We start from the raw sequence: 27,492 nt of genomic DNA, 5'->3' as shown, positions 1-27,492 counted from the left end.
CAGAGGTTTCACTAATCCCCTCTTCTTTGCGCCTTTTATAGATGCTCTCAGGATTCCCCCCGCCCCCCCACCCGTCCTCCGATAATAAACAACTTCTCGCCACTAGTTTCCGTTCCCTTAATAAGGCCAAAGGAAAGCGAAAGATGTCGCCTTCCTTGGCTGGGGGACAGAAGGAAGAGCGAGTGGCCGCGAGGGCACCGGGGGAGACGTGACCCGCCTTCCCTCCGGTGCCAGCGCCTGCTCCCGAGTAAATGGGCGCAGACCCGGCGCATCACGAGTCTTGGCGCTCGTCCCGAGGAAACGGCGCAGGGAGCCTGGCCAGAAGGGAGGCGAAGCCCTTCCCCGTACCTGCGACGTCAGCCCCTGCCTCCTCGTCGTCCTGCCCCGCTCAACACCCGCCGGAGTTTCTCCATTGCCGCGGCAGCCGCCCCTCAGCGCCGCCAACCCCCGTCGCCGAGAAGCGCCCACACTGCTCTTCCTCGCGGGGCTCTCGCCTTGTCAGCTCCTCTGCCGCAACCGCCTCCTGAGGGAAAGCTAAACCGGAAGCTGGCCGTCGAGGAAAAACCGGAAACACCTTTGAGTTGGGTTCAGCCAACCGTCATGGCTCCAAATCCCTATCCCACCCCATCCCACCGCCGATATCAGTAGTCCCCGCCCTCTCCTTCTCCTCACCAAATAGCGATCAACATACCCGTTGGCCACGCCCCCTTCTCGTTTTGCTTGTCACACGCAGCAGGGCTCGTTTCCGGTTTCTCTTCGAAGGCTGCCATGTGCGGGGCATTGTTTCCCCCCCACTTACATTCAATGGATGTCAGCTTAGTTTTTGTTTGTTTGGGGTTTTTTTTTTGCATTGTCTCTTACCCGTTTTGTTCCCATCCTCGTATCCACGTGCCTTTTCTTCCAGCGATCTTCAGACATCGCCGCCCAATTCTTCTCTAATCGAACCGATCCATCACTTTCAGTTACAGGCGTGTCGTTCGCTGAGTGTTCCCTCTGTTATCAATGAGCTCCATTTATTTTTAGTGTTAGGAGCGCTGGCACAAGTAAACATAATTCCACAAAATAGAACGTAAAACCGCCAGTGACAAATGGCAGAGATAAAACAAATGGCGATATATATAATGTAAACCAATAGCTAAATCAGAAGCCGCCTAGGTTTGTGTATTCTAACCACATGTAAGAATTGTACAAAGCCTCACGACCCATGTATTGCTCTATGACCGTATTAAGGTTGTTTTTACCTTCTCTTTTCAATTTTTACATTTTAAACTGAAGAACTGCCTTGAGAGTATTGGGCAAGAGTACCATATGAATGATAAAATATTAGTTTCATGGGATGCAGTCATGCTTAATAAGAATAAGGGCAAATGGGCATTACAAAAACCGCCATCGTTAATAAACATTCTTCCCACAAATTTCAGCTGCACTTTTTCTTGTTCACCTTCCTTTGACATCATCCTGCTATTTGAATCATTGCAAAAAAATAGTTGGATTTTCTGCTGTCTCAAAATAATAATAGTAATAATTTTAAATCTAATACTTGGGTCAGCTGGTCAGCACCCACATTTCAGTAGTCTCATATATATACTGGAAATAATGCAGCTAAAAGGGGCAGTCTAGGATAAGCAGAGCTAATTCAGAGGATAAAGGATTGATGAGATCTGCCTAGGCAGAGGTAGACACAGCCTATGTGTAATCTTAAGGATGACTGGCCTATACATATAAAGGGAGCTCAACTAGGGGAAGGAAAACTCTGATCCTAAACCTCCACTGCCTTGCAGGACATCTTTGGGAGAAGAATGAGCTAAGCGTACACAAATCTGGAATGCAGCCCTAAGACGGCTGGATGATGCCTTATACACCTTCTGACAACTCCTGCAGCCAAGCTGGTGCCAAATGTATTGCTCTCCTTTCCTTTGGGCCACATGAGTGAGGCAGAGGGGAGTCTTGTAGTCTGGGCAGCCCAAGCTCGCCATACATGCAGTACATTCCCGTTTCGCCACATCGCTGCCCCCGAAGATGCAATTAGTTGGGATGAAACAGAGGGGTGGGTCTATGCATAAGTCATGGAGCTCCCTGCCCACGCAACCTTGCCTCATTCCTTGATAATCTTTGGCTTCCTTGCAGGGACCATATCATTTCAACAGGTACCACCAACAAATGCTATTATCCCACATAATTCTTTTCAGTGCATTGACTCCTCTATAGTTGCAGAAAGTGCAAGTATTATTTCATAGAACTAGCACGATGTCTGCATGATTAGACCCAATTCAATGGCAACACAATTCTCCCTAACCAAGGTAGAGCAGAAGCTCTAATTCCTTGGAAAACAGGCAACCAGAGGTTTACACTGGTGGAACCAGTGGCAGATAGTTCCGAAGGTGGAACTGAAACAGGAGATTGTTATGTGTATAACAACTGTTTGCTTTCTTCTCTAGATGCTGCTTTTGTTTTCGCAGCTTGCTTCGACTCATATGGGGGAGGATGTTGTGATAGGAGTGCTCAGCAGCTGCAAACTCATAGCTCATTGTTTACATCACATGATGTGTCTGAGTGTGAGACTGGATGTTTGAAGCTCTTCTCAGAGTTGTGTTCTCAGTGTAACTTGAGACCTTCCTGTTGATCCTGCAAAGGGGGAGTCAGTCAGTTGTATGGAGGCTTCTGAGAGAGAGGTCATGTCTTTGTACAGTGTACAGTCTGTGAAATAAAGTAGAATGGAATAGACTACTTTTCAGACTGTTTTCTTTCTCCTGCTGTCATGCAAGGGGGAAGGGAGTGTGCATCTCTCAAGAGGGAGGTGTCGCTTATTGAAGACCTCCGTGGTCTGACCGAAAACCAGCCAGGGTAGATCACCGGCAACAGGCCCCAGAGCCTGGGAAGAGGAGTCAGCCTTTCCTGAGGGGGCCAGTTTCCAACATTCCAGAGTCTATAATTTTGTAAGATAAGGTCTAAATTTACATAGCCAAGTGCTGAGCATCAGTTGATAATGCTGCATTGACATTTATTTTGCTTTTTTAAAAAAAGGAAAATATGGAAGTAGCAACAATGTAAGGTTTTCGGGAGCTATATCACTTAAGGAATCTGAAGTCCTAATCCATGAAAATAATTTGAATAATCTGCTATTCATTTCTATTTAGGGATCTGTTCTTCCCAGTTACAAAGGAAGTAGCTACTAAAATGTAGAAAATCACAACTTTAGCACTATCTGTGGTCAAAGGACTGTTTTTGCACTTTCTTCCCATGGATTCCTTATATCCTTACACCAATCTATAGATTAATACAGCCCACTTCCACGTTAGCAAGTCAGTAGAAAACAAGAGAAACTACCTGTATGCTTTTACCAACATATGTATTAATATTAGCTTGGAAGTCTTTACAACAAAAATGGACCTCACACACAAGAAGTTCCACCCTTCATAGATTTTTCATAAATGGTAGCTTGTTTTGTTCAATCCAATAATGCAAGTACAGTACCATTTTTATTAACATAGCTGAAAAACCGTTAGTACAAAATTTTCTCAAAACAGTTTATTGCCATTAGTTTAATTAATTTCATATTGTAACTCCTTCACCTGCTGAGAAAGTTTACTGCCCCCAAAGTTGTTGAACTAAAAAGAAAACTGTTCAATGTCCTCAGTACATGGTACTTTACAATTGTTGATAAAAGTCATAAGTGCTATAGGAGGAAGTAACTAGAACATTGTGCTGAAATTTATAATTCTGGTAGTCTGGAGTATCGTTCAACACTCTTAAAAGCCTTCATTTAAGTCTGCAGTTAAGTTTTGTATTAAATAACATTTAAAAGTTTCTAGTAGTAGCTTCATGGGACAAATAAAATGGAATTAGGACAGACACAACTTGACTATCCACAACATTCAGCATACTCGCAACAAGTGGGATACTTCAGCTCTTAGGGGTGCAGTCTACATACAATAGAGATGTAGAAGTACACAAATTTTGTTCACTAGGCAAACCTGACCACAGACAACTGGATATCCAAGCACTGGATGTAACATTTACAAACAATCCACATGTGAAACTCCTCTGGTACATAGGTCCAAACAATATGGTACACAAGACCCTGGAAATTATCCCACGTTTCAAACCTAAAATGCTGGAATTTGCAATTCAGGCTCCACGCAAACATTACTTCTGCAGTGTGGATGTCTAGCAGGTCTTTGGCAGGACAGATAATCCTATAAAAATTCTACTTTCCACCTACATGTAGCCTGTGCCACTCTCAGATTTTGTCTGAATCAGCCCATAAACTGTAATGAACTTCTGTTTTCCCCCTTCAGTTTATTTATTGGGGGTGGGGATGGAGTTAAGACCTGAATATATGGAAGAGCACAGATACAACATTCAAATCAGTCAGCAGTCAGTCAGCAACTATTTTTCAGTCAACATTGTACTGCTGATAGTAGAGCCTGATAATACAATTTAATTATAAAAACAGTCAGGAATGGGTGCTTCTGAACACAAGCTCTATTTTATGGCAACTACAATGCACTTAAGGAGACAGAACCACCATTCTTGAGTACATGTGTGCCAGGCTGCCAAATACCCATTGTTAAATTCTTAAAATCAAAATGCACAATTTGGTTCACAGCTTGTTTGTTGCAGCTTGTGAACAATTCTTATCCTCCTGAAAAGTTGTTATGTGTGTATGCTGAACAATTTCATAAATAAATAAATATAAAAATGCAGTATTTGTAAGGCAAGATGTTTGATGCAATGTTTCAAACTGCTGGGTGGTTCTTTTTAAAAGGCAGGCTACAAAATTCAGGGATGGGATGACATTGAACGTTGCCATGAATTTTAATGAAATGGTGATGCAAAAATATTGGACACAGCAACTGTGGATGGCAAAAACATTCATTGATTGTAATCTGTGGAGCACCTTTTCCATTTACCCCTGTTAAACAGGCACTCAGTTCTTCTTTTCCATGCTGTGAAGGAGAGAAAAAATAAAAATAAAAAGTTGATTCAAGGAAAAGTCTCCATCCAACAAGGCTTATGAAGAAAACAAGTATGAGATTAAAAAGCTGCTTAGTTTATCTCAGTAATTGTTACAGCAATTTTTTTAAAGTGTACTCACTTGAATTTAATTAATCGTCCTCCTTGGATAAGTTGTGCGCCTTCATTGGTAAAGTGACAAGCAAACAGCAACCAGTTCCTTGGCTGCACCTTATATGCAAACCGCATGAAAGTCAACGAGTAACAGCAGAGGGCTGTAAAAGTAAAATTAACAAGACTTCAGAGTATTCTGGAACTCTGACTAGGCAGTTCCCTCCATTTCTGCAATTACTATTTCAATTACATTCCAAGTGAACCTCTTTTCACACTGACAATTAGATATATGTATTTCATCCTCTTACAATTACTACTGGAGCAGATGCTTTTGCTACTGAAAACGCTAAGTAATATTGGGCTGTTTGGGGTTTTTTTTTTGCTGCCTATACGTCCTAAAAATTGTACTTCTACAAACCTCAGGGTTCCCCTCAGCATACTGTGATTATCTCCCTCTTTTTCTCAGTGGGTCTATTTTGGCTCCATTTCTCTTGGGACTAACCAAGTTCTTTAAATGATTGCAAGTATCCCACTCCTGTCACATACAGTAGTTCGGAAAATGAGCTACGAATCAAAGAGATGCCATAGGCCTGCGCAACCTCAATTCAGTTCTTCCCTTTGATCAGTAGTTTGTTATTCAGCATTGCCAGGCATGGAAGTGTTTTGGGTTTGTTGCACCTACTCATCATCTGAAAGAAAGTGTCTTTTTGGCATTTAAAAAAAGCTATGAGCATTGTAATATGGAACCCCCTTGTTGAAGCAGTTAAATATTAACTGCTTTTTGTCTTTTGAAGGCTGCAGAATATCTACATTGTTGTATAATTTAGTAGTTCCCAAGAAATACACAAAATAGTTACACAGTGTCTGCGCTCAGAGTTGCTGCCATGTGCAAATAGCGATAGGCAAACCCACGGATGCGGTCACATATTTATAAGCCTCACAGCCTCTTTCAGCAGGACTATATCTATGTCAACTAGCAGCCCCTCCAAGTTCTTTAAATGACTGCAAGAATCCAACTCCTGTCAGATATAGTAGTTCGGAAAATCAGCTAGGAATCAAAGAGATTCCTTAGGCCTGCACAATCTCAGTTAAATTATTCTCTTTGATCGGTAGTCTGGTATTCAGCATTGCTAGGTGTGGAACTGTTCAATAAATACTATTAAATGTAGCTCTTCAAGAAATAGCAATAAATGCAGGTTACACATCTAAGCAAGTTTGCTGACACTTTAAGAATTAGTTTCATCCCTAGATTAAACATTTTACTACTTACCAAAGGTCATTCGGCCACTGATGATCTCTGGTGATTTCTTCATATCATTAATAGCAGCAATAGGGAGTCCCCAGTTGGCTACTGGCCCCCAGAAGTGCTATAATGGAGATAATAAGAGGAAAAGATGCTTTACCCCCTGCTTCTTCATATTTTTTAAACCAGAATTTCAAGATGTAATGCTGAAGAGGAGCCATCTTATTTCTTACACACTAAGAATGTGTTGGTTAAAGTGTCTGTCCTCTCCCAGTGTATTAAGTCAAATAAAATGTTTAGCATAGTACATTTACTCTGCAATAGGAGAACAGAAGTATGTATGAAATAACCTTACACTGACAGTCCAATTAAGACAAAGCAAGCATTCTATGTAATTAGAATTTTTTTTAACCTAAAAGTCATTTCTCAAGTCTAGTGGATTCCAAAAGTTTAGAATAGAAAGAAGAAGTGTACTGTATACTTTCAGGCTTCTCAAAAAGCTTCAAAATTCACATCATGATTCCTGTCACTAAGGTGTTTTTTTAAGGGGAAATGTATTTATTTGAACATACATATATATTAAGACTACTTAATAGGATATTCAGGAATTATCAAATACCCATATTTACTGGGAAACCAGCTGAATTAGCATTGCTAATGTAAGAGGTAAGCAACAAGAATTTTCTGTGTAAGAAAGCACCATCTTTAAAAGCTGCATGAGAGTTGGATTAATTTGGCACTCACTTGGATTTACTAATAATTACTAATAAAGCCTGTTTTTTTTTGGGGGGGGGGGAGAATTACCAAAGGCTCAGGGACCCTTTTTGCTTCAATATGGAGTTTAATTGTATAGTATTGCTGGCTACAAAGATCATCAGTTCAATAGTTTCCTGAAATAACAAATGCTCCCACACACTGCTATTTTGTTGGGGGAGTCACAAACTAATTTTGCAGCCATCAGAGGAGAGGCACAACAGCACAATTCCCTTGAACATACTTCAGAGTGCAGCGACCCCTTCAGCTAGCTGCAGCTACTTGTTGCATTATTAAGCAGTTGCTATATGTACTGGAAAGAGTCATAGCTGAACAATACTGACAATCAATGAATAGCATACATCCTTTAAAATGAAGTACTTGTACTATTTGCACCCCTCTCCTTTTTTGGCAGTGGGAGGCAGACACACCAAATGTCATATACAATTTCAAGAAGCAGGTTATATCTTCAGAAGAAAATGGCTGAACAACAATTCTGTCTACACTAGTATCAAGTGATAAGTTTATTGAGATCTCAGGGTAGCTATTTGAATGTGGGCGTGATACTAATGGAGCAGAAGAAATAATATTTTATCTAACCCATCTACAGAGAGGAACAGCACATCAACTGTGCAGGCTTGTTCATAACTAAGCAAGAACAGCACAATTACAATTGGCAGAAAGAAAGCAGAGACGGTGCCTTACCGTACTGTGTTATGAGAAGCCATAATGTTTCATCATTTAATTGGTACATGAAAGAGAAAATAAATAGTTATTAGCTTTCATGAAATAAAATTCAGTATGTATATGAGAGATGCCACATATAGTTCTTCACAAAAAAGTCAAAGTACTTTAGTGTGCTCATTTAGCAACAAATCACTAAAATGTGTTTTATATTCTCATGTCTTTGGAAATAAGGAGCCATAACTAATTTTATCTACAAAATATATTCAACATGACATTTTCTAAAGGTTATTGCATTATTTGAGATATCCAACTTTATGAATAGAGACAATAAGTTTATTTAGAGGCATTATATGCATGAATGGGATGTAGTAACAGTATCTTGTTATTTTAACAATGGTTCTGGACATGGTGCCCCCATTTTCAAAATAAATGTTTCTCTACTGACCTGCAAAGGGGGAAAGAGTAGTAAAAATATGACTGTGAGTTGTCTTCCTCTAGCATAACCATTTAGCTTTAAGGTAGGGCAACAGAAGAGAAAGAAAAAGGACCGTAAAAAAATAGCAGAGTCTTGTGTTAAATAAGGGCACAGTGTGAAGACTGAAAGAATTGCTGAATGCCTATCTTAAGAGCCATGGGCTACCAGGTTAGAAGGAGCTGCAGCATATGCAGCACTGCCCCAAGCTTCACACCTGAAAAATTAACTTTCAAACTAAAACAGAAAAATGGGACAGCCACACATGCATTCAGAATGCAGGCCTATATAAACACGTCAGAACTAGGGAGGCATACTTTGAATATTACTTGGATGGTACAAAAACTCTATTCCTCCTTTTCCCAGGTTAGTTATCTTTGGTCACTATGCCACTCTCTCTTTTGAAAGTTTCATGGTGGTAGAATCCACTTGGATCCTCTGCTAGTTACAGCAAAAGAGCCACCTCACAGATTTGGAGAACGTATATGAGAAGAAGAAAGCACATGGAAGGACAGGCACCCTCCTCCCTCCTTCTGCACAGTCACTTCCATGCACATTGAGTTATTGCAGGTCTCCACTTGTTTTAATGAAAGCCAAATCTTTTAAATGATAAAGTTGGCACACCAAGCAGGTGCCATGGGATTGTAGTTAACTTGCACACTCCTAATTCAGGCTACTATATTCCATTATGCCTGTATCTGCAAATAATTAAAAGGCTTCATTATTCCATGCAACAGTTTCTCTCTCAGCATCCCATGCATGACCCGTTAATCACCGATTTAATGTCTTCATTCTGTCATTCCCCCGACCTTGTGCTCTTGCAAGTCAACATTCTTGATTTACTTTACCTCAGAATGATGATCCTAACTGCCCCTATGAGAAGGTCTTCATTATCTAGGATCTTAGTTTGCCTAAACTTTACACATGCCTGAATGTTTAAAAAAATTCCCAATATCAAAATATCTCCTTTCTTCTTTCTCAGGGATCATCATCTGCTTTCTTCTTTAAAAATGCCTATTATTTCAGATAAGGATTGCAAAAGAGCTGCATATAAGGTGGCCTTTACATATCCTGCCAGTCACATGGAATCCACTGTCCATGAGATCACTTGCAGCTGCAAGAACATCTAAATAAGCTGGGCATATTGAAAGAATCATTTCACTATCTCCTATTTGGGTTATGTGAGAAGGAAACCCAAACCATTCCAGTGACTAAAGATTCTAGGTTCTTGTTTATGAAGTAAATCTTGCATAGCTCAACAAGGCAAAGGACAGTTCATTGTTCTATAGTCATCTTGCCCATTCTCTCAAGAGGCTCTGACTTTTAAAAAACATTTAATAAGTACACTTTAAATCAACACCACCTTTTCAGCACTAAAATCAATTTGATCACCATAGGCACTCAACAGCATGACCAGGATGGGCTTGGCAACAGTTTATGGAGCAATAATATGTCTCTATCAAACATTACCACCTGAAAGCCTGGGGAATACAGAAATTAGCTGAGCAGAAATGTAGTATTGCAAGCATTTCAAGACATACTCCCAAAAGTCCTTTGTAACCTGCTTGTTCTTCCAAAGTTTAAACTGAGAAGATACACTGGAAGTAGATTGCTTCAGTAAGGAAATCAGTATGGGCATATCTACACCAGAATTTCCTCTCTATCGTTTATAAACAGATGTGTACAAAGACAAAAAAGAAGCTCCATGCTAATTCCTTAACTCTTGTCATCATATGGCTCCCTTTGGTTTATGTTTGATGCCTGTCTTGCATATCCTGTTACTTTTTTCACTTCCGCTAGAAGTTAATGTTCATATGTAGGCACACTTCTTTTCAGCTTGGTTTTATAAAAGTGTTATCTGTTGTTGCTGGTTTTATAAAACAATTTAACCATTGTTGCTGCTAGAACAGACTTGTAAGTAGTCACTAACCTACCGTAATCTCCCATGAAAAGAAAGAATTGGAGTTCAGTGATCAGATAGGGAAGCCTTACAAAAACTGGTTGCCATCTTCTTGTGAATCATATACACAATTACTAGCAAAAGTAATTGTGGGCTGTATTTGTAATTACCGGTACTTTTATGGGCCTATTTGTAAAGCTGTGCTGGCATAGTCATGGAGATTTAATTATACGTTATCTACAATTAAACTTTCTGTATGGCAAAAATGTAAAATTACAGATTGCTACTGTGAGATTTGAAGAGTAACTAAAAATCTGGGGGTGGGGGAGAGGGAAGCAAACCCAACTCAGATCAAAGTCAGCCCCAACTACAGGAATAAAAATGGAGAGTAAGGAACAGGAGAGAATTGTTTGCAAAAGCATAGATGCAACCCAATAATTCAATAGACTGAAATGAGGTAACCTGTAGTGCAGACAACCTTCGTTTGAAAGTTAAATACTCATTTACTACTAGGTAACCACAGTTTGTACAGCAGACTTTGAAATATATATATATATATTTAGTAGCTCCAAGATTTAAAAATTGGATAGTGTTGCACCAGAGATCCCTATAGACACACACACACACTATATATGTGTGTACACACACACACACACACACACACACATATAGTGTGTGTGTGTGTGTGTGTGTGTGTGTGTGTATATAAGTTTTTGAACGTAGGCCAGTAGCTGAACTAACATTTATTATACCAGCTACAGAACAACTTACCGACAAGACTCACGAGCAACTCGGGGGGGGGGGGGGAGCCAGTCCCTTTATTCTTTTGCAATCTCTTACATGGGCTGATGGAAATAGAATAACCTAACCTAGATGTTTTCCTCCTGCTATTATCATTAGTATATTGGTTTTTTAAGGTTGTTTTTTTTTTAGTTATCAAAGTAGTTATACACCACTATTCATTAAAAATGTCCAAGCACTTTACAATGACAGTATATAAACCATACAATTAAAACCATATTGTTGTTGGAATGGCTATGGTAGGTGAACCAGACACAGCTGGTAAAAGGTGGTAAAAGACAGTAAAAAGTTGTGAGAAGAGCGTATATTCTGAATGCTGGCATTAAAATGTATAATTAAATAAAGTACTGATAGGAATGATAAAGCTAGTTCTAGTATATTTTGAATGGAGACATAAAAATTCATTAAATTAAAGTACTAGCATGTGAATTGGAGTGGTTGTCCTAACTTAAGGAAAACATCATCATCTTTTAAAATTAAACAGATTCTTTGTCTTCTTGATTTCTTACATCCCTGTCTTAAGTAGCAATGTCAAATGACTGGGAAAGATCTGTATATTGTGCAAGCTCTTTCTATCTTGTGCAATATAAGCACAGCATTAGTAAAAACAGATTGGGGTCATCATGGAAATGGGCATAAAGCTCTTCTGCAATCACATCATGTTTATACACGTAGTGTATCATAGTTAACAATTGTATCATAGTTAACAGAACTCAATATTTAACATTAGCATTTAGCAACAAAGCACCCCACCCACAATTAAGCCTATTTCACTTGCATGGAACAAATCAATGTCACTTTAGAACATTTTTAATCCTAAACATAATTTCTGATCTTAAATCCAATTCGCTCCATGTAATATTTTGTGTCTTCCCACCAGTCATTACAGCACTGCAGGTTTTCTTCATTACTCAAACTTGCTCAATCCCCTTCTTCTGCATGCTGAGGTACCCAAAGGGTTCCAAAGCAGTAGCCTGCATCCTATTCTGTAGAGTAGATTGAGAACAGGTGGGTGCAGAATACAGGGCCTCTCCTTAAAAAGGGATAAATGGCAACTAGAGATGAATAAGATTACCACTACAGCCATGGATGTCTCAGTATGTTCAGTAGAATTTAATCCCAGATAAGCATATACAGCAGAGGAGGATCTTCAGACACAGGACAAATCGTCTCCAGATCTCCCTATTTGGCCCATAAGGCTGTCTTCCTTAAACCACACCCACCTTCCCCAAAGCTGACAACCTATGTGGACATCAGGTGTGAGGCAGGTAGAGGCACAGCTGCTTCTCCTGCAGAAAGCAAGACTGAGCAGGTCAGCCCACCATCTGATAGGTGATTGACAGATGGGTTGTCCCACCAAACATCATTATGCTATCTGATGACTGGCAGGTGGATGAGACCTGCCTCTTTCAAAGTCTGTGTGGGGAATATATATCTATATAAAAGATCTGGTCCACCTGGTCAAAAAGGTTCCCATCTTCGGGTTTACTAGCATTACTGTATTACTGTATTCAGCAGGTGCAGTTGTCATTTCTACAACACTGAGGCTGAAACTGCAGGGCCCGTTCCCCACCCCCACCCCCGGAATATTTACGAGAAGGAAGCCCCTTCCTTACAGCAGCCTAGCCGACATTTAGCTTCCTATATAGACACATCGGATGCAGGTGCAACAGCAGCAGCGCACCTTTCACCTGAACGGGCGGGCAGGATGCTTCCACCGCGAGCCGGCAAACTCCCCGCGCAGGCCCCGTTCCCAAGGACACCGAATGCCACCCGAGCCTCAAGGGTCACCCTGGGCGTAGGGAGGCCCGATTTCGCCCGTTTGCGGATCAAGAGGTGCGCATTTTGAACCACACCACGACCACCCAGAGATGGGAGCGCCCGGCAACTCAACGGAAATCCTGACAGGAGACCAGGTAGCAGACACGACACAGAAAGCAAAAGAGAACGAGCTATATTTCTCCCGAGCCAAGCACACACGGACTCGCAGCCGCGACTCCAAGCCCTCCCGCCCGTGTTTCCCCTTTGATGCGGAGACAGAGGCTGTGTGAATCCACCCCACCAAACGCGAGGCGCGCCCGCAGCTCCTTCCCCTTCCAGGCAGCGGGTGAGCAGCGCCCTGAAGGCCCCGCGAAGGTCGGCTCGGCCGCGGGGAGAAAGACCGGCTTCCCCCTCTCGCCCACCTCATGAGGTAGTCCCTGAAGTCCTTGCTGCGCAGGTAGTCCGCGGCCTTGCGGGCCAGCGCCGCCATGGCGGAGGCGGAGGAGCGACGGAGAGAAGAAGAAGAGCCACCCGCGTCGCCGCCTCTGCCGCTTCCAATGACAAGCTCCTCAGGCGCGGAGGGCGAGACGCCTCTTCACGACCGGCTTCTGCTTTACGGTAACGCCTCCGTTTTCATCACAACCCGGCTGCCCATTGGCGCAAACGGTGGCGGCGCCCCTTCTCCTCATTAACTTTACAACGAGGTGCCGTAAAGCGCGGGAGGGGCCCCTTGCTTAGAAGTGCCGGAGGCCGTGGCGGGGGGGGGGGGGGGAGGCGGTGCGGGAACTGAATGCCACAACATTTAAAGCCAAATTGGCCTTTCACCTCCCGCCCCCTAGCCGGGCGATGCGTCATGGTGGGCAGGGCTTCTCTGAGCCTCTATTGGTTGCGCGCGAGAGTCTGCTTGCTTCCTATTGGCGAGGGGCGATGGCACGGCGTGCTGTTCACCCCCCCTCCCACCCTGGATTTCAGTTGGCCTGTCAAGGGCGAGAAGAATGGCAGGAGCTGATGAGGCCACAGAGCGGGTTTGTTTCTTATCCTTCTTTTCACTATGGCAGATGTGCCTGGGATTGAGGCCATCAGCTGTGAAGGGAGCGGTCCCCTCCTCTTATTTCAAGGGCAAGGCAGGCTGGAAAGTGTTGTCAAAGGGTGAAGACACTGCACTCTCAGCCAGGGTTTAATAAGCCTGTTTTTACAATAGAGTTTAGGATCAGGATTACAACACTCCCCACTACTTTTTGGACAGTGTGCTCCAGTGCGTTGGATATTATTTTTATAATTATCTTTATTTTTATTGATATCTCACTTTTTACCCCATTTGCACCACTGGCACTCACTCTGGTCACTTTTGTTGAACTATACCCTAAGGTCTGTTTTTCAGTTATGCACCACCAGTTCAGAATAGTCCTTTATATATATATATATGAGAAGTTAGGAGTACTTACTTATAAGGGACGGCTGTCCCTATGGTCTAAAACCACTGACCCTCTTGGGCTTGCCGATCACAAGGTTAGTGGTTCAAATCCCCACAACGGAGTACGCTCCTGTTGCTCTGTCCCAGCTCCTGCCAACCTAGCAGTTTGAAAGCATGTCAGTGCAAGTAGATAAATAGGTACTGCTGTGGCGGGAAGCTAAACGGCGTTCACGTGTGCTCTAGTTTCCGTCACAGTGTTCTGTTGTGCCAGAAATGTTTTAGTTATGCTGTCATTAGTTTATGTCTCAATTCATTAGACATACACAGAGATAGGTACTCAATTTAAGTACAGTAGATAAACATGCCATCTTTATAACTGGGGGGGGGGGGATAGATTATAAGTCTGAGGGCAGGGGCTGTCATTTAATTGATTCTAAGTAAGCTACTCTGGGATTCTGTTTGGCTGAAGAGTGGGGTACAAATGTTATAAATTATTTTAGTTCCCCTCTTTTCAGTTGCCAGGATCCCCCTGCAGTTCTTTAAAAGTAGAAGTGAACTGCTGGTTTTCCACATTTAAATCAAAACACATTGACAATATCTAGCTAGGTCATACTCAAGGGTAGACCCACTAAATGGACAATGGGTCTACTCTGAGTATGACTAACAGTGAATATTACCTACTGTATATTTAAAACAGCTACTGGATGGCTCTCAGAAGCTTTCAATTTCAAAAGTGCAAGGAGAGTCTTTATCTAGAAAAGATTATTTTTAACCCAGGGAATGCTGCCTTTTAACATGACTTTTAGCCTCTTCTAAAGCAGGCAAACAAATTGGATGGTTGATGTTATCTTTGGTTAGAAGCAAGAGATAACGGAAATGCCTGTTTCCCTGCTACCTTTGGATATAAACAGCACTCTTTATGAACTAGTTTAAGCTTGCTTCATCTCTCTATATACCCTGCAGCTCTTCCTCCTCAAGAGAAGTTCTGAATTCTTCTTGTTGCTAACAGGGGCTTTTAAAAGAAGAATCAGAACACCTCCACACAAAATGCCACTTGGGGCTCAATATACCCAAGCTCCACAGGGGCAGTTTCTTTGACTATATGAGTGAAAGAGACAAATAACCCTTCACCTAATTTGTTCATTATCATCACCTTTGATCCAATTCCTCGACAAACACACACAAAAGGCCATTTAGGTCGATAAGTGGTGGATTATTAAACAGTGAGTATGCTGGATGAAGGACTGACCTGAAAACTGTAAACACCAATGTCCTTTCCAAAATAACTGGGATCAAGGGGAAAGTGTCAGCTGCTCAAGTACAGTGTGAACTGCCAAGTTTTTCAGAAGGCTGTGAACCAATCCGGGGCTTCTGTCAGCCGTAAAATCCTTCCACTATAGACAGTGCAATCCTATATTCACTAGTTCTTGAAGTCTTCTGAAGTGGAGGCTCTATCTGCTGCTGAAACCACTCCTGGGGAAGTGCCTCCGCACATTATGCAAATGCTTCCCCAGTAAAGTTCTCCCTGCAGACCCCTGAAAATGGAGTACTAGGCAGGCCTGTGCACAGGAAGAGAGGGCAGCTGGGTACACTTTCCCCAGGCCTTGGAGGGCTAAGCAGGCTTGGGGCCCCACCAGAGACTGGCTGCTTTTTGGTTTGAGTTTATAACTATTCTAAAAAGTCTCCCACCCTGGGCCTCAGAGAAGCTCTGCACTGGCCTGATCATAGGTGAGGCATGAGTGGCATGGGGAGAAGTATACAGACATACTGTATACTAACCTCCCACTAGTCAATTCAAACACACCAAACATCTACATCAGGACAGGGCCAAGACAGCACCCAAACCATCCCCAGCTCAGGAGGAGAGGGGAAAGGAAAAGTGTGCCAGGCAGAGAAATCTTCCTATATTATTGGAGTCAATGAGAGAGGAACTCAGCTTGGCTTCTATGGCTCTGGGAGACTTGGTTCTAAGAAACGTGTTCTCAGAATGGTCCTAAGAACTTTATTCTGAACAGTTTCTAGGTTTTGAAGTTTCCTGCAGTCCCCAGATCTCAGCATGGTAGAGGATGGAGAGACATCCATTATGTGCACTGGTACCTGGTTATGCATCTGCGTCCACATCAGATGTTTGCATGGAGATATTCACTATTGGCCTAGGGCTACTAAAGAGTGAGTAACTGAAAGTGAAAGGAAATGTGACTGAATGTGAAAAAAATGAATGAGTATACTTGAAGGACTTCAGTACAAATCACTAAACATGACCAGTGCTTACAATTTAACAAAGAGTCAGATCAACAACTAAGGTACAATAGGTTTTATTTTTATTTCATTATAAATAGAGATGTACAGATGAAGGCCAATACTGAGGTTCCTTCCCAGGAGCCTGTCACAGTAAACTCTTGCCCATTTGAACCCACAGTTAACTTTTTCTGCCAGCATCCTTCAACATAGACGTGGACTTCTGAAGACCAATTCGGACAACTTCACACCATTCACCCAGCAGCTGAAGCCGGCAGCTGTAGAAGCAGCAACAGTAGACACAGCACACAGAAAACAGGATTAAGAAGCGTCCCTAAATGCAATTGTGTCTAACAAGGTACAAAGTCCCAAATGATCATTGTGCTATAAAAAATATTACACTTCATAAAACCAAGTTTGTTTTTTAAAAAAGTTACCCTGGTACATATAATAAATGTCTGTACACTGCAGCCCCTTTCAAACATGAAACGTTGAAGCATGGACATTTCAAACCAAACAGTTCACAAACATGGAGGTGGAGTTGGTAAATAAAATACTGCACCGCTATCTAGAAAAGCTATTCCATACCCACAAACCACAAAATGAACCGTTTACAGCTCCATAACTTCATGTGTGGGGCAAGGAGGAGGAAAATGGAAAAGGTGGTGGCAAAGATAGAGAGAAATGGGATGCCCTGCCCACTTTTGGTTCTGCCCCTACCCACCCCTGGCACATTGTCCCTAACAGATTTCCCCTGAGGAAATGTGGCCTCTGACAAAAAAAAAGGTTCCTCACTTAGGTTCCTTAGACTCATAAAGTGTCCAATTGTTTCCTGCAGATCAGGTTTTGCACCTGTTTGATGGGTTCAGTCTTTAAGGCATTGCACAAGTCTATTTAACAGGAGAGTGCAAAGGTAATGTGCCTAACATGCAGAACCTCTGGATCACCTGCTACAACTACTATAGTGGCTTTAGTGATTTCAGCTTTTTAGTCTTCCTGGGTAACGTATTTCTCTGAATCATGACACACCCTTTCATCCCTGACCAGCTCTTCAAAACCCTCAGGGGAAGACAGTGGCGTAGCGTGGGTTGTCAGCACCCGGGGCAAGGCAAGTAATTTGCGCCCCCTAGAGTGAGTGAGCCAGGTAGGGGCAGAGAGCTGCGAGTGCGAGCGTGCCCCCCCCAGATGTTGCGCCCGGTGCGGCCGGCCCCCCCTGCACCCCCCACGCTACGCCACTGGGGGAAGATGTTCTGAAGAACTGGATCTATGTTCCCACCAGTTTGTCTTCATGATTTCATGAACAGCACTAGAGAGCACGGGAGCAAACCAAACATTTGGTTTCAAACAGCCTTTTAGAGAGGGAACCAAAAAGGCAGCCTTCCTGCTATGACAGTTCTTCTGTGTAGGGTTTTGTCAAAACAAGCCTCAACCATTCCTCTTAGTCTTACTTTCTTTGACACTGATCCCAGAGTGGTGTGTATGTTTGCCCTCTCATGAGGTGCAGGCTGCGGATTCTGTGGTTATTTCAGTTGCACTATACAAGCAACTAGCAACTAGGAGGTGCTGGGGAGTCTATTATTAAACCAGGTGAATCATGGTCTTGGATACCCTGTGGCACTAGGAGTACTGCTGAGAATTAATATACTGATGGTGTCTCTGCACAGGTTCCAGATGACTAGTACACAACTGTCTCTGGGTGTTTTGGCCTGCATTAGCCCCAACCAGTGATCTTTTCAAAGCCAAGCAATTATTTGCACCTGAACAGCACATATGCAAGACTAGTGAAAGCCACTGGTTGTTTCATTCTCATTAGGAAAAGGCCTGAATTTGCAGTGTGTCTATATTCTGAGGAAGAAGCAAACTGCATTAATCAAAGACAAAACCCACAGCTCCATATCTGTGCTTGAAACAATTGTAACGTTAGGAGACTTTTTAGTGTGTTTGAGCACCTGAGAACAGAGGGATTCAGTCACCCCAAATAGCAAGTGGCCTCATGGTGTTACGCAATGACGCAAGCAGTTCTATGCAATTCTCACTTCATACACACACACACATGGGTTTACAAGGGCATTTTCCAAGGTGAAACGTAGACATACTTAGAAACATAGAACTGTAAAGTTGGAAAGTACCATGAGGGCCATCTAGTCCAACCCCCTGCAATGCAGGAATCCTTTGCCCAACGTGGGGCTCAAACCCACAACCCTGAGATTAAGAATCTTATGCTTTACTGGCTGAGCTTTCCCGCATGAGAAACTTAATTCAGATATATGGTAGCAATGGCAGTTGGAAAATAGGAAGCTGCCTTATACTGGGTCAGGTCACTAACTGGGTCCGTCTAAGTCAATATTGACTGGCAGTGGCTCTCCAGGGTTAAAGACAGGGGCCCTTTCCAGACCTACCTGGAAATGACAGGGAAGGAACCCGGCATCTTTTTGCATGCAAAGCATGTGCTCTTCCATTAAGCTATTGTCCTTTTCTGGCAACTGGAGTACCAGTGAAGTGCATTAGATGAAACACAGATTTGGAAATGACTGAAAAAGCACATCAGATGCAATGCTTCTCTAAATCCAGCGGGACAAGAGAGTACAAGGTATTACAAAATTGATCTGTGGCACATAATATATTCCACTGGGAAAAAGCACCCAAGCACCATGATTCTGTGAAGGAGCAACATGCAATTTCAGTTATTTCTAAATGTGTGCATTGCATATAATGCACATTACAGTTGTACCTTGGATCCCAAGGTACAATCGGAAGCTGTGCCTTGGTTTCCGAATGTTTTAGAAGTCGAATGGACTTCTGGAATTCGACTTCCGAGGTATGACTGTACAGTACTTATACTCCTACTGCCATTATCACCATAGATGTGAATCATCACCATGCAGACTCTACAAGTGGGATGCGACATCTCCTGTGGTATCTATGGGTAGAAAGGGCAATATTTACACACAGTCAGCAGTCACTTATGGACTGGACCAATATACCCTTGGTTGAGTAGGGTTATATCAGTAAGTCCAAGAAGTAGTGAAATTGCACTCTGTTGTTAGGAAATTGCCAGGGCTCTTGATGATTTTGGGTGCACTGGGCTCTTCTATTTAAAGGAGCAAGCAAGGGCAAAAGTGAACACAACAGAAAAACAGGTCCACATGTTCAAGATTTCAAAAATCTACAATACACCTATCGCCTGTCAAGCCTGAGCCAAAACCTTCATTTTATGGAGTTTCACAGCATTGTTTTATTCTAAAAGTCACACTTCAAGAACAGCTTCTCTGCTGCCGTCCTGTGTGCGCAGCACATAGAAATGAAACATTAAATATAATTTAAAAATTAAGGACAAAATAGAATAAAATAAATTACATGACGTTTTGTCACACAGAAACAGACCCTAAGGAGCACATTACAGTAGCTAATGCAACAAATCTGTTCTGCAGGCACAATTGACACCAGTCTCCCAAGCTGCATTTAGTATTGGTATGGCTTCACCACTCAGCAAAATAAATGTAATCTATAGGACAGCGTTTCCGTGTGCTGCTCTGGTTCACCGGAAGCGGCTTAGTCATGCTGGCCACATGACCTGGAAGCAGTCTGCAGACAAACGGCAGCTCCCTCGGCCTATAGAGCAAGATGAGCACGCTACCCCAGAGTTGTCCACGACTGGACCTAACGGTCAGGGGTACCTTTACCTTTATAGGATACAATCTTCTGTCTTCACGTTCCTCCCCCCCCCCCCCATAAGAGGAAACTAGAGACAATGTAGCATGCTGGTTTTTCCTGCAGAGTTTTGAAAGGTGGCGAAATCCATTATAAAAATGCAAGTCAAGTAAAGTGCTTAAAATAATGGCCGCAATACAACTCAGAATCATAAAGCTGCTAAACCCAATATTTCAAAGGGCTTAAACATGCTTAAGTCTGTTTTGGGTTGTGGCCAATGAGTGCAATCCAGAGTAATTGACCAACATAGCACTTGCCACTGATGTCAGCGGGAGGTGGAACATGTCCATTCTTGTCAATCACTTTATGCACAACACAATCCAATACAGTCAGGGAATGTTAGTCCAACATCACCTGTTTCCACTGATGTTAGAAAAATATTGTAGATTTTTTCTCACTGAAGTTTCTCCACTGACAGTTTCTTTCTCTTCTGCTTGTAAGAGAGTAGGTTATTTTGTCATGTAGCTAATCATGTGGCATTATGAGCCATTATTTTAAATGGAACAGGCAAACAAAAGATCACCGTCTCCATGATAAAAGTAGGAGAGTTTGTAACACAGCATAGCATACTTAGAAAGCACTATTCTTGCATTCATTCATCCACACAGAGGGAGACTAGGTCATGCCTACTGCCCCACCAAAACCTCCACACACTCAAAGTTCTATTTGCACAGAGCCTCCACATATAGGCCTATGGTGCCATAAGGTCCTGTATCCATGATCCATACCCTCAATTTATCCAAGCATAGATAGTTGGTTGATTGATTGATCGGTTAATATAAGAATGGATGTCCAGAGCAAATGAGGTCCTTGAATGTGTGGCTATCAGCATCAGTGGGTGCAACCACAATCCCCCCGCCCCATGCATTATTTGCTGTACAGACCAAACACATGAAGGGTGCTTTTTGAGAAGTACAGCAAGCACTATTCAGCCAGCTCTTCTTTCTTCATGTTAAATACCGTTCTTAGTAGGCCATTGATTTCACAGCATCACATGCCTCTTCCTTTCACATTCAGCTCTTTGGAGATGAACTCTGCTGCAGCTGATAATGGGTAGCAGGATCAATTGCTAGCTGCGACAATTCACCATGACACAAATGCTGGTAGAATTGACCCCTAAAACCAAAGCGACTTGTTTCTCTACTGAAAATTGCTTACAAAAAGTGGTCTTACAGAGCATCTAAAAGATCCCAAAAATAACATTTGGAGAAAATGAGAATAGGATCTTAGCAGTATACACTTAAATAAGAAGCAGTACAGCAGTTGAAAAATTGGCACATGACATCTTTGAGTACCTGCTAACTCAGGATCTTGGCATTAACTTAAAAAACAAAAGCGACAAAAGGAATCGGAAAGCAAAGGATATCTTTGCCTTATGCTGGAGTTCTGCTAATTTTAGCAATTTATGTGCCAATAGTCCAAAGTCCTGCAAAATTAGCAATACAGATCAGCCTCTCTGAGCAACATGCGGCGCATGTTTTCCCTTTTTAAACCAGGCATTCTTTGGGACCACTACAACCTCGTTGAGGTCAGTCTTTTCATCCCCCTCCGCTGGGCCAGGTTGGAGGACAATACAGGTTCCAGCCTTGGTGCCTGAGGTGTTCGGTTTAAAGCAAAGTAGGTGGCTGCCATTGCTCCCTGCAAAATAAAAATTGAGACCATGCAGATTTAAGAACAATGCCTGCTTTCACTCTTCAGTCCCACTCCCCACCCCCAATTTAAAGAAGATGGGGTATCTGCATCAAGACATTATAGCAAAGGGAGCTTCTCCCAATTACTGCTTCCTTACTTTCTGAAGCAGGAGCCTATATTCTTCAACCGCTAAGGCTAGTTTTGATTGTGGGACTCAGCTGAGTCATTAGTTATATATCACACTGTGGATTATCATGCACATGGTTGCTTATGTTCATATGCAGCAAAAGTGCACATTGAAGAAGGAGTACATGTTTGTTGGCTCGTGTGTGTGTGGCTACACATAGGTGAAGAATGAGGATTTCAAAAAGATCCATCAGATCTTTCCGATCCCACCCAGAAAAAAATGTAGCTATACATGTGTATGTGCAACTCCTCTTCTACCAGTCCTTTATACTAATTGACAGATGGGGACTAGGATTTGGGAAGGAGGCAGGAGGAATCTAGGGCCCTGTCAGAGCCTCATGCCTCCTTCCCAAAGCATAGTCCCTCGCTTACCCAGTTTTGGGAAGGCAGCCTAAAGGCTGGGAGGCGTCAAATGTTGCCAAGGGCCACCCCAAAAAGGTGTTGAGGGACACATGTTGGACCACACTGCTCTAGGGCCATCACTCTCCTTTTCTGTATGCAAGAATACAAAGCAGCTTCATTTGGACTTACCTTTACCAGGTGAACATCCTGTCGGCTGAGCTGATTCTGGGATAGATATTCCCCATTTACTATCCACGGGTGCCTTAGAACCAAGGCTGCTGTCAAGCGCTGATGCGGGTCTACGTGAAGCATCTTTGACACAATATCCTGTTAAAAAGAAATTAGAGGAGAAGAAAACTTGTGATTTTGTTTTCTTTTCCCCATGAGGATTTCCATTTTAAAGGCTGGGTAATGGTGGCAGTTTCAAAATATGGAATACTGGAATGGAAAATGCCACTAGGAACTCATCATCTGAGAACTGGTCCTGTGCCCCTTGAATGTAGCCAAACAAAGTTCCACGGTAGGTTGCTGGAGTGGGGTATGAGGTGGGGCAGGGAAAGGCATACTGCCACAACCCCACACACCAAAACTCTCTAGGATGTTGTCTTGGAAATGTGTATGTGAAACAGCAATCTCAGTGTTGACTTTTAGGCTTTTGGGGAAGCAGGTTTTCAGCGTAAGACTTCCCAACCTACTGTAATTAGGCAACGTAATTAGACATTTGAAACAGTCTCCTTTTCTCATGTACTAAGGATTGGGATGGGTGAATCCCAATCCCTACATCTGGTCCATGTTACCTTCACATTCATTCACCCATAAGTCCATTCTATCCGTTTCTGTTTTAATCTATGGTTTTAAAAACAAATACAAAAAATTGTATGGAAGTAGACATTTCTAAATAACTTTTCTTTCAAAATATGTGTCTGAAAACAATTTTGATACGTTTTTGAGCCACAAACAGCCTTGGAGGCCAACCTAAAAATATGTTATCTGCTTACCTTAGCAGCGTCAGATATTGAATCCCAGTTTCCTCCTGTAAGTGCATACTTTCCACTGCCAATTCTGGCCAGAATCTCCTCTGGGGTATCATCTGGCCCATTTGCAAAAGGAGTGAATCTGTTGAGCCACAAGCGGGTATTTTAAAGAGGTGTTTGCACAATGCAGAGTTACCAGAGCATAATAATAGGTTCGGCTTGTATAAAACTTTTAATCAGGCCTCACCCTCTGAAGAAATAACAGCATTATTGATGAAAATGATTAACATAATTAACTAAAGTAACAACACCAATTGTGAGATGAGGCCCTTCATTTTCATGGACACAACTGTACGACACCTCTTTTGAACTGTGTCAGTCATAACAAAACATCATCCAAAGGGGGGGGGGAAGGGTGTTCCTCCCTCCAAAATGTCCCCCTTTATTTATCTTCCTTGCAAATGGAGAATGTTTTGGTTAATTTTTTATTTTATTTTTTAAAAACCTAAGTAGTAAGGAGCTAACCCCTTAGCAGGACAAATAATTGAGATCTAGCACAATGGGGTGGGGTGGGGGTGAATCTGCATACACACTATACTTTAAAAGTATATTCAAAGCATATCCCCCCCCCCCACCTCAATAATGCTGGGATTGGTACACCCCTTACAGAGCTACAGTTCCCAGCACCTTAATAAGCTACAGTTCCCAGGATTCTTTGAGGGGGAAATGTACTTTGAATGCATAGTTTAGCATGTGGCCTGAGACTTAGGAAAGTGTCAACTTTTATTTTTAAAGCAAAAAAGAAAGCAGAACAAGACCTCATTTTAGAAGCTGAAATAGATGAGATGCTTGTCATGCAATTAGCAATTGTGTGAATTGCTTTTTACAAGTAAATGGCAGTGTGGGATCCCTGTTTCAGCATGGGACCCGGTTGTTGGGGACCAGATGCTTTAACCCTGCTCTGGATTGAGCTCCCAATTTGGATTGGGTCACCGTTGCTTGCAATTTACTTTTAAAAAGTCATTCATACAATTGCTGTTTACAAGGAAGGCATCCCATTTGTTCAGCAGACTTTGTGTAAAATCCCAATTTTGATTGTTCTTTGCAATAAATAACAGCAAAAAGGAGCTCCTTGGGTGATGCTTGGCACTGGTTACCTCCAGGGGGAAACTTGGCTGCCACTGCAGTAGCCCATGGAGAAGACTTCCAACTTGTGCAAAGATACTAGGAAGGCCTTGCACCTACCCTGCTAACATGGTGTACAACAGAATCCCTAAGCTCCAGATATCACAGGCTGCATCATAGCCTTGCCGTTTCAGGACCTGTGGAAAGGAGAACAGAAGTAGAAGAACGAGGTTATAAAACTCTTTTTGGAACTGCCAAGAAATTTATGATAGTGGCTTGTTCACATTTGCTTGAACTTGTTGGAAAGAGTGGTCACCTTGGACAGGGAAATAATTGTACAAGGAGATCTAACAATGCAAGTTGAGGAAATAAACTACAGTCATACCTTGGATCCTGAACGCCTTGCCAGACGAACGTTTTGGCTCCTGAACGCCGCAAACCCGGAAGTGAGTGTTCTGGTTTGCGAACGTTCTTTGGAACCCGAACGTCTGGTGCGGCTTCTGCGGCTTCCGATTGGCTGCAGGAGCGTCCTGCAGCGAACCAGAAGCCGCGCTTTGGTTTCCAAATGTTTTGGAAGTCAAACGGACTTCCAGAACAGAAAGAGGTACGACTGTATTTCATTACACAGTCTGGTTTTGTCACTATGTATTCTTGACTCCTGCATCCTCAAAAGGCAGAAAATATACCAAAGGAGAGAGAAAACTGATGCCAGTGATGGCCAACTCATAGCAGAGAACTAGGATCTCCACCTGAAGAATGCAGCCCTGAAGACTGCAGCAGTATATTCAATGAATGGTTGCTTTTGCCCATAGGAATAAGAATTAGGTTTTCAAAAGTGATAGAGCAATTGCACAATTTAAGGCTACATGCTTCTTTTTATTTCATCACTTGGGCCTTAGTGTTTGATGGTGCTGTTGGGTGGTTGATTTGTGCAAAACCAACAAACAAAACCTGCCCCACTTCCAGACCACTATCCAGAGAATAGATTTGTCCCTTACAACACCAAATTTTGATCAGTTGATCATAAACAAAGGATCCATAGCATTTAGAGCATGGCATCTTCCCAGAAGCTTATTTAAATCTGTTTCACACATGGCTTTATTCTTACAGAACGGTTATCACTACCATACAAAATAAGCATATATGTTATGCATGTGTGCACTGTCATGAGGCTTCATTGAGAAGTTCAATTCAGTTCACATTTAAAGCTGAATTTATTAAATTCACACTTTCCAAAGCAACATGAGAACTGAAATACAGTCATCCTTCCAAATTCACACTTATTTGAATTTTGTGATGCAGTGATTCAACTGAGCGTTTACAAAATGCATGTTAGGGAGAAGTGAGAATAAAAATGGATATACTAGGGAAAAATAGCATTCAAATAACAGTAAAAATGCATTCTATTAGGAGAAATTGTTTGCAAAAATGTGTACATTAGTCAAAACTGCAAACAAACATGGATTTATTAAGAGAAATTTGCTGAATAATTTTCATGAGGGTTGTTTTTAAAAGAATAAAAATAAATTGTAAGTTGCTGAAGTAATGTGGAAAATTGAATTTATTATTGGGAAAATGAGAAACAGAGAGAACGAAAACTGACAGCTCCTTCCATCCCTAACTGTCACATATGATGAATGTGTGTGTCTTGTTGTGCCACAGAGGCAGTTGTTCATTCCCATATTTGTTCCAAACAAATCAAGTTTTCAAAATGTAACCAACTATAACATTATGCAGACAATTACTTTTAACAGTTAATGATGAAATACTGTTTTTCAAGAATTAGTTTCATTGATCAGAAATGTGTTTCAGAAATAAATTGCTATGACTTCATGTAAAGTCACTATGGATTTTGAAACAAAGCAATAGTATGGTTTTGGCATTTATTATATACTGATAGCATGAAACTGCCTGTGGGAGTCCTAATCATGTAAGCTAGAATGGTTATTATCAAATGAGACTTTGAGACTGAAAATACAGCACAGCATGTAGCTGCATGTTTGATGATTACACATAAAATTCTCCCTATGCTGGGCCAAAACCTAAAAAGTATGGTGAGTGCTACCTGGCACTAGATCTGGAATGTCTTCCCCAGCAGTCTATAAGACCACAGATAAAGCCCACCTAGGCTTGGATGAAAACTGGAAAATAAAATAATTTGCACACTGACATGAGATTAACAGCCTTTGTGATTCATGGTTTGTTTTCCTGCATTTGTTCCCACTAGATGGCAGGCCAATTCCTCCTCTCAGATATCCTTAACAATCCACGATAGTTCATGTTGTAATTATTACATTGCCGTCTACTAAAAGAAAATCAATGGTTTCCAAGTAAAACAGAGAAGACTAATGTAAGCAGACATGTTATTTCGCCTTTGCCATTCCCTCTGGCTGCTTTCCTAACATTCAATTTAATTGGACAAATGTTTCAGTGGCAAGGGAGTCTGGGGTCAGAGCGAAGTTGGAGGTGAACTTCAGGATATTAGAGAAGAAAATGTTTCAAAAGCTGCTTGCCAAAACTGCTGTGGCATTTCTTACAAAGAGGAAAAGGGAAAAGGGGTCTAACTCTTCCTCTAACAGTTTTTTGCACCCTGAACCTTCATCCAGCCGATTTACACCACTCCACACCACATCCTGGTTTGCATGTTTGCCAGGCAAGAGCCCTGAGTCCTGTGGAATGCCACATGCAGACTCCCATGGGTTTGAGCTTGCCTTTTCACATGTCACCTTCGGAGACAAATCAGGCAAAAAGCAATAAAAACATCAGAAAATATGATGCTCAAGGAAAATGGCATGGACTATAGTATCAAAAGCAACTGAGAGGCCAGTCTAAAGCTTCTTTTGCCTCTCGAACCATGATGTAAATATGGGATATGATGTTACAGTTGCTGGAACAGGGATCACTCTGCTATGTACCTCAGGTGCTACAAAATTGGCTGTATAACATGGTGTCATTAACAGGCCATTCTCAGCTCTCAGTTGTTTAGCAAATCCAAAATCACAGATCCTGATGGAGTCAGGGTTACCTGACTCATCCATGTAAAGAATATTACTAGGTTTCAGATCTCGGTGAACAACCTGCAAAGAAAGGAAAAACTGTTATATAAAGTGAAGTAGCTGTTGCAACGATAAATGTCAAATTTGGTTTGTGTTGGCAGCTGGAAATTCTCAAGATTTACCATTT

At 42.1% G+C, this 27,492-nt stretch overlaps 3 protein-coding genes and 1 long non-coding RNA gene across 10 annotated transcripts in view; 1 reads left to right on the top strand and 3 right to left on the bottom strand.

Moving 5' to 3' along the window:
* SFT2D1 (SFT2 domain containing 1) overlaps positions 1-583 on the bottom strand; it is a 13,165-nt gene extending 12,582 nt beyond the window's left edge. The window contains 2 exon segments of the mRNA XM_028723878.2: positions 349-384; positions 387-583. Coding sequence (XP_028579711.2) covers positions 349-384; positions 387-413 — 63 coding nt within the window. The 5' untranslated portion in view covers positions 414-583.
* A 2,749-nt stretch (positions 584-3,332) lies between these two features.
* MPC1 (mitochondrial pyruvate carrier 1) lies at positions 3,333-13,321 on the bottom strand. Its single transcript, XM_028723879.2, has 5 exons — positions 13,110-13,321; positions 7,772-7,775; positions 6,341-6,437; positions 5,099-5,231; positions 3,333-4,949 (listed from the first exon to the last, which is right to left on the bottom strand). Exons 1-5 carry the CDS (start codon positions 13,175-13,177, stop codon positions 4,931-4,933), a joined length of 321 nt encoding a protein of 106 aa, XP_028579712.1. The 5' UTR covers positions 13,178-13,321; the 3' UTR covers positions 3,333-4,930.
* Positions 13,322-13,544: 223 nt separating this feature from the next.
* The window catches only part of LOC114594330 (uncharacterized), a 34,774-nt gene continuing 20,826 nt past the window's right edge, over positions 13,545-27,492 (top strand). For 2 of the 5 annotated variants that reach the window (XR_013392203.1, XR_003705959.2), the window contains exon 1: positions 16,559-16,697. This is a non-coding gene — a long non-coding RNA (uncharacterized LOC114594330). The other 3 variants (XR_013392204.1, XR_013392202.1, XR_013392205.1) reach the window with 3 other exon arrangements.
* RPS6KA2 (ribosomal protein S6 kinase A2) overlaps positions 16,401-27,492 on the bottom strand; it is a 172,564-nt gene continuing 161,472 nt past the window's right edge. For all 3 annotated transcript variants that reach the window (XM_077925835.1, XM_077925836.1, XM_028723880.2), the window contains 5 exons: positions 27,225-27,386; positions 24,430-24,506; positions 23,209-23,326; positions 22,400-22,537; positions 16,401-21,688 (listed from right to left, as the gene is read on the bottom strand). In XM_077925835.1, the coding sequence (XP_077781961.1) occupies positions 21,563-21,688; positions 22,400-22,537; positions 23,209-23,326; positions 24,430-24,506; positions 27,225-27,386 (621 nt within the window). In that variant the 3' untranslated portion in view covers positions 16,401-21,562. The remainder of the gene's footprint in view (positions 21,689-22,399; positions 22,538-23,208; positions 23,327-24,429; positions 24,507-27,224; positions 27,387-27,492) is intronic.

Source organism: Podarcis muralis, chromosome 3 (assembly GCF_964188315.1).
Source record: "Podarcis muralis chromosome 3, rPodMur119.hap1.1, whole genome shotgun sequence".
NCBI classification, from domain to species: Eukaryota; Metazoa; Chordata; class Lepidosauria; order Squamata; family Lacertidae; genus Podarcis; species Podarcis muralis.
Note: the sequence above shows the minus strand (reverse complement) of the source record. Positions and strands in the feature narration are given on the sequence as shown.

Bases quoted from the DNA above. Each gene is read 5' to 3' on its own strand.
- MPC1 (XM_028723879.2), bottom strand. From the start codon at position 13,177: ATGGCGGCGCTGGCCCGCAAGGCCGCGGACTACCTGCGCAGCAAGGAC. The intron at 5,232-6,340 runs GTAAGTAGTAAA...TTACTTTTACAG, and splicing joins CAGTGGCCGAATGACCTTTG to CCCTCTGCTGTTACTCGTTG.